This window comes from Sphaeroforma arctica (assembly GCF_001186125.1).
Source record: "Sphaeroforma arctica JP610 unplaced genomic scaffold supercont1.179, whole genome shotgun sequence".
Lineage (NCBI taxonomy): Eukaryota > Ichthyosporea > Ichthyophonida > Sphaeroforma > Sphaeroforma arctica.
In genome coordinates, this window is record NW_014040379.1 from 18,810 (window position 1) to 25,249 (window position 6,440).

At 40.2% G+C, this 6,440-nt stretch overlaps 2 protein-coding genes and 2 non-coding genes across 4 annotated transcripts; 1 reads left to right on the top strand and 3 right to left on the bottom strand.

The window, feature by feature from the left end:
- Nucleotides 1-40: 40 nt before the first annotated feature.
- On the bottom strand, nucleotides 41-274 carry SARC_03497 (hypothetical protein; the record flags this gene model as incomplete). Its single annotated transcript, XM_014302697.1, has 1 exon — nucleotides 41-274. The coding sequence occupies one exon, from the start codon at nucleotides 272-274 to the stop codon at nucleotides 41-43; it is 234 nt and encodes a 77-aa protein (XP_014158172.1).
- Nucleotides 275-2,601: 2,327 nt separating this feature from the next.
- On the top strand, nucleotides 2,602-3,013 carry SARC_03498 (hypothetical protein; the record flags this gene model as incomplete). Its single annotated transcript, XM_014302698.1, has 1 exon — nucleotides 2,602-3,013. A coding segment is annotated over one exon (336 nt), but the record flags the coding sequence as incomplete, so codon positions are not given.
- Nucleotides 3,014-3,439: 426 nt separating this feature from the next.
- Nucleotides 3,440-3,511, bottom strand: SARC_30058. The gene has a single exon. It is a non-coding gene; the product is annotated as a tRNA-Asp (tRNA).
- A 2,592-nt stretch (nucleotides 3,512-6,103) lies between these two features.
- Nucleotides 6,104-6,174, bottom strand: SARC_30059. The gene has a single exon. It is a non-coding gene; the product is annotated as a tRNA-Gly (tRNA).
- Nucleotides 6,175-6,440: the final 266 nt, after the last annotated feature.

A 6,440-nucleotide genomic window follows, 5' to 3' on the forward strand; every position in this document is an offset into this window, starting at 1 on the left:
GCCTCTTCAGCCTCTCTACCGTCCTGTTCGCATTGGTTTGCTAGCGTGTTCCATCGGCGCTGACCTGCTGCTTCTCCAATCCATCTGTGAAGACAGCTTTCTTACTCAGGCGACAAGTTGCATATGCGCCTAGCTTTTGTTGCTCGTGGTACAGAACCTTTAAATACTTGAAATCGGCCACTCCACCCGGTACTAGCACACTTACATCGACACCAAGTAGATCGGGGTAAAAGAAGCTTTCATTCGTTAGCGTTTTGCCATCCTGGAATCGCATTGAGGTACAAATACATAAAGTAAATAAAAACTTATCGTAGGATGTGACTGAACGTCAACTGCTGAACCTCCGATCAGGAGAACGCACACACAACACAGCACGCGACTAATGTTCTTGAACAACACATCCATCCCCAAACAACATGACGCCTATTTTTTCATGACGCCTATTAAAATAGCTTTATTGTCCTCATATGGAAATTGCTTCTTCCAGATATCGTGTTCAGGGTGTCCATCTTGCTGGAACTGTTTTACTTTTATCGTATCTCCATACGTCCCGTTGCCGCCAAAAGATCCATCAACCATACAAGTCGGCATATTGAATCACTGTTTGTTCAAAGTTCAGCTCAGGTTTGACACCTTTAGTTCGGTTGATGGGCGTATTGGAATACGAGTCTGATGCATCGCCATCGACACTCTTCTGATCGAGTCCGTGTATGCAGCCCTTGCAAAAGCCAGACCAGTTCCACTTCTGGGAGAAGCAGCAACTTAGTGTCCCTATTTTGTACGTGTTCGGTTCATTAAAATCAAGTTCAGCTCAGGTTTGGCACCTTTAGTTCGGTTGATGGGCGTATTGGAATACGAGTCTGATGCATCGCCATCGACACTCTTCTGATCGAGTCCGTGTATGCAGCCCTTGCAAAAGCAAGACCAGTTCCACTTCTGGGAGAAGCAGCAACTTAGTGTCCCTATTTTGTACGTGTTCGGTTCATTAAAATCGTCGGTAGAAGGTTGTTCCTTTGCCGCATGCAGGGAGGCATGTCGCATGCCACTTTTCACGACACCATCCACAACCTAGACCCTAAAACCCCTGTCTCCTCCTTATGAATTACTGCTAGGCCACACTCATCACAACGTATAGGCTGTGTTTACCATTGTATGGCAGCCCAGTTGTGTTCTCTAATGGGTTGCTTAGAGTATGACATTGCAGTAGGTGATATTGCTATGTATATGTGTTTATGCATGTATATGAACGCGAGTATGTAGCTTTGAATAGCCTATTGCGTTCAGAAGCCACAGTTGAAGCGGGATTTCTTGCCCGCCCAGTTCTCAAACAGTAGATGCTCCGTGACATAACGTCTATTCCGTTATGATGCCGAACAAGACAACCGACGGTCGTTCACTATGCCAGTCAGGAGAACGCACATACAACACAGCACGCGACTATTGTTCTTGAACAACACATCCATAATTCACCCACAACGTGAGGTTATCCCCAACAACATAACGCCTATCAAAATAACTTTATTGTCCTATAATCCAAAATAGTCCAAATGACCGATCAGAGAGACCGCAGAATGGCCTGATAAATTTAATCCAATTAAATACTGAGGCACAGATGGCCTATATAAGTTTGTACCAGCGATGGAGCCACCGGGCCTGTTGTAGAGAAGAACCTTGATTTCCGCTCGAGACCCCATCCAGAGGGCCATGTATTAATCCGAGAACAAGTCCTTAATTACTCTCGAGCTGATGACGCAAAGCGTTATTAGCGTATTTAGAAATAAGTATACTCCTGTAGTCTTTCAATGAAGTGGTAGTAAAGTTGTATATATATCCGGCAAAGAAAAGCGGGCATGGGATCACGAAACAGTTACTATAACCACATAGAATATATCGCCATAGACATCTAACTATGTACTGAGATTACAACAAGTTTATTTACTATCGTTGAAACTTCCACAAAATACATTCCCGGCAAGTATTAACCGTATGAATATACTAGTGCACCATAAATGGGCAAACACTTTTGACCACTATTTGTAACGCTATATTTCGTTAGTAATAAGAAACGCATCGACTCCACAGCAAACTTAACCAGTAAGTAACTTCTAGAACTAAAATCGCAGGCGTGTTCGCAATAACACGTCTACTGTAAACAGAAGAAACCGATATTTTGTAACGCTATATTTCGTTAGTAATAAGAAACGCATCGACTCCACAGCAAACTTAACCAGTAAGTAACTTCTAGAACTAAAACCACAGGCGTGTTCGCAATAACACGTCTACTGTAAACAGAAGAAAACGATATAGGCCTCTTCATAAAATGTTGATATTGTCTAGAGCACAAATATTCGAGACAAATGTTACTATCACTCATATCGCTTCTTAGCCCAAGTTGGGGGGGGGGGGAGAGTCACTATAATCCCGGTGTTGACTACCTGGTGGTCCATAATCTCCTAAATACAACAGATGATGTGGATAGGTAATTCACTATAACCCTGGTGATGGCTAGTTCACGATAATCCTGGTTATGGTCAGAACATCGAAAAATAAGTAAAACAAAAATCTATTTGTTTGTTGCTTGACTAGTGCACTGGTGGATGCCTATGTCATATGTGCCCCGGATATAAGACTTTTACGTCCAGCCACCTTGCTTGCTTCAATTTCTTAATAAGGCGTATTCCGGCACGCCCTAGTCTAATCCCAAGTGAACTGAACTCACTACAACAACTACAGAACCAGCATGACTACCAAGGCATATGGACTCTCCATCAACATATCGGGAACTCTCTTATCTATGAACAACGGGTACCAATTCATCCCCATGCAGTACTGGTCGATAAATTTCATTACTCTACTGAAGTACTATTTCAAGAGTTCGGTACAGACCAATTCTTTGAGACTTCTGGTACCGCCTATATTACTTCCCGCTATGGCTAGCCAGGATAATTTAAATATATTAGGTGTGTGGTGTGGTATCAGACAGCCTCCAACTTCGCTCCGAAACAGAACCGCGGATAATAATCTCACCCTTCTTGGTATCACGTTCAAAACATATCAGACTGACTCAGCCCACACTACGACTTTAACGAGTGTGGGTCGGCTTTATTCCACGCAGTCACATTTTTTTTAACTCCCATCCAACGGTAGAGGTATTATGTATTCATCGTCGTGAACTATCGCACCGAGTTGCATCACTCGCCCTGAGCTTCTCGCGGCAGTTCGACAATCTTAACTTCCCTTCAATTTTTCCAGAACCACTCCAACGAATATGATGCCTGATGTGCATGTACACACAAAAATTGACCCAAATTGAAATACAAAATATTGTTCCTAAGCAATTGGATTTATATACGAACAACAACCGAACAAATTTATGCGCGAGTCAATAATATATACTAAATATGAATGTAGAGAAAGGAATAGAAAACGAGAAAAAATATTCGCGAACCGGGAATTGAACCCGGGTCTTCCGCGTGACAGGCGGAGATACTAGCCACTATACTATCCACGAGATGCAACTATATGTTAACAACTATTATATAACATCATATACGGTCACAATATTTTCTCTCCCGAAGGTACATATGACGGTAGTTTTTGCTTATATTCCCTCAGGAGTCGTTAGAGTAGCCTATATATAGTACCAGAGCACTCATCATATCTACACTATCAGTTCTTGACTAGTAATCGAGATACTTTGCACGCTTGTACTATTTTATGAATACGTGACATTTCATCCAACTGGAAACTATAATCTAGTGGGTATTTCGGATACATTGAAGCTGCTCGCGACGAACTTACCGGGGTCGATATTATAATATTTATCAAGAAAATCGAATTTACAATCACGTCGGATATCGTACGAAGTCCGGCGCTATCGTATCAGGATATCCTAGTCATGGACGAATTGAGAGCATCGAATCGAGCACACCTCGGTCATAGAGATCGATCCCAATTAATATCAGATAGCAGGGCATGGTTTCTGGATGCTATTGTATTGTATTATAAGTTAGACTGATTCACGTATTACTGCAGTTGAACCATAGACACCGCCAAGATAAAACAAAAACAAAGCACATGTTTGTTCCCGGATGTATAAGTGCTGTTGGATACGTGTGCCTATATTTATACGAAATTATCTAAAATTTGACATACGATGAAGTTGTGATGTAAGGACCCAAAACATGGACTGGGGAGTCAGGGTTTTTGGCTTGAGACAAATGTGCTATAACACAGAGAAAATCATATCCATTGACCATGTAGCATCATCCAACATGACGGAAAAATAGAGGAAAAATAGGTGTATATGAGAGAGACTGCTGAATGAATACCTTGTTCATCATATATATATACGTATACAGCATATCCATTGACAATGTAGCATCATCCAACATGACGAAAAAATAGAGGAAAAATAAGTGTATATGAGAGAGCATAACTTGTTCATCATATATATATATATATACGTATACAGTATTAGTTAAAAATAAACTGTTTTTGTCGTATCTAATATAAGAACAGCATGTGTACCTACTGAAAACAATATGAATATTTTGTGTCTAGTTTAGTCATACTTTACGACCAATACAAATCAACAAATATTACCAAGTACTAGCTCAACCCGACCTGCGGATAGTTATGATCAGCCAAGCTAGTACATGGGCTATATTTAAACCATTCTTGATCACGGTGACATTGTCAATTGCTGGTTCTACCTGATGTCCAATCGATATCGTTGTTACCCAAGCTCATTTTTTCAAACTAGTAGGACGGAAACACTTTATATGTTGAACATCCCATACACTCATCCATTTGTACGTGATTATAGAACGTTCGCTCGTTGTTCCTGGCCCTACTCCGCCGCACATATGGAGGGATACATTGGCGATATTCGACTGCATTAATTGTGTGCGGACGCTCCTACGTTGGTGCTCCTGAATAATTTAGCAGCCACAACCACACATTTTTCGACAACAGAATCGGAACGCATACGTAAATTTATGTTAGAATTGATGTCCCTGGGGGCGGTCTCCAATTCTATTAAAATCTGGACGAGTATGTTGCTATGTCATACCCTCGCACTCCTCTCTTTCACATCAAGAGCATTGAATACAACCTTCTACTCGGCAATCACATATATCGATAACAACTACCTATTGTGTTGTGGCAGAAAAGTCTTTCGTATTGACATAATTAGACGGTGTCCATTCATTGTTAGCATAGCAATATCTCCTGTAGCTATCGCTACTGGGCTCCCGGCCAATACTCACGATTTTATCCGGTCTAATTCATAGCATTTATCGTAGATATCAAGAGCACAAAAATTTGATTTAGGTAACAAAGATCAGACAGCCGCATATGTCAATGGAAACAGTTATTGAAAAATAGAACACGCCTTGTTTGAATAGGGAGCCACTGTCCTCATAGAAATTCTTTGCTTACTATTACACAGTTTACTACACTAAATGTTAGGGTACAGTTGGACTATGAAATTACTAGTCGAGCATCACTGTATTCGAGTGTCCCCAGCCTGATCACACTTTCGCACACATACCACGACTACCTCACATCGCACTATATCCATAATCACTGTATGTGTTTCAGTAACTAATAGTTCAAAATTAAGTCACTTCTCGATCCTCATTTATATGATAACATACGCACAAATATACTTAATTAGTAATATTCACAGTACTGAATAGTTTCACACAAATATGCATATTTAGTAATATTCCAAATGATAAATAGTTTCATCCAATATATGTCCTTGTGTATTATATATATTTCATATAAAGATATATACGCACGATCGTTACCACATATATATGTACAGTTCAACATATGCTATGTCTTTTCATAAGGGTCCCACTTATTGCTTCTCAAAATATAAACTCAATTCTACCGATGGGTTGTCTACAAAGGCCTTTTTGTACTTGTAACCTGAGAATCATGATTTCAACTCGACAACAAGTTTATAACACAAAAACTCATCAGAGAATCAATGCGCGCATTATACATAGTAAAACTTGTTGCATGTAGAATGGCATGTGGTATTTATCAAGATTCAAGTTTCCTATATAAATATCGAACGTGATAAAAGAAATCACCTAGCCGGAAATCGAATCCGGGTCTACCCCGTGGCAGGGGGCAATTATACCACTAAACCACTAGGTGTATGTCTATGTAAAGTATTGTCAAAAAAGGAATTAATGGTAGGTGGACGTAAGAGGTGGTTCACACTCAAAGTCACTCTTTACTCTTGTCGTCATTCAATCAAATTTATTCCACTAGACACCATATATTTTGATGAACATAGTATATTTCGCGATTTTTCCCTGCCAAAGATAACGTCAACGATATCCAGGTTGAATTTACGTAACAAAACAAGAAGTCAACACCTACGTAAGTAAGGCATGTGGATATGTTTTTTAAAAGTACAA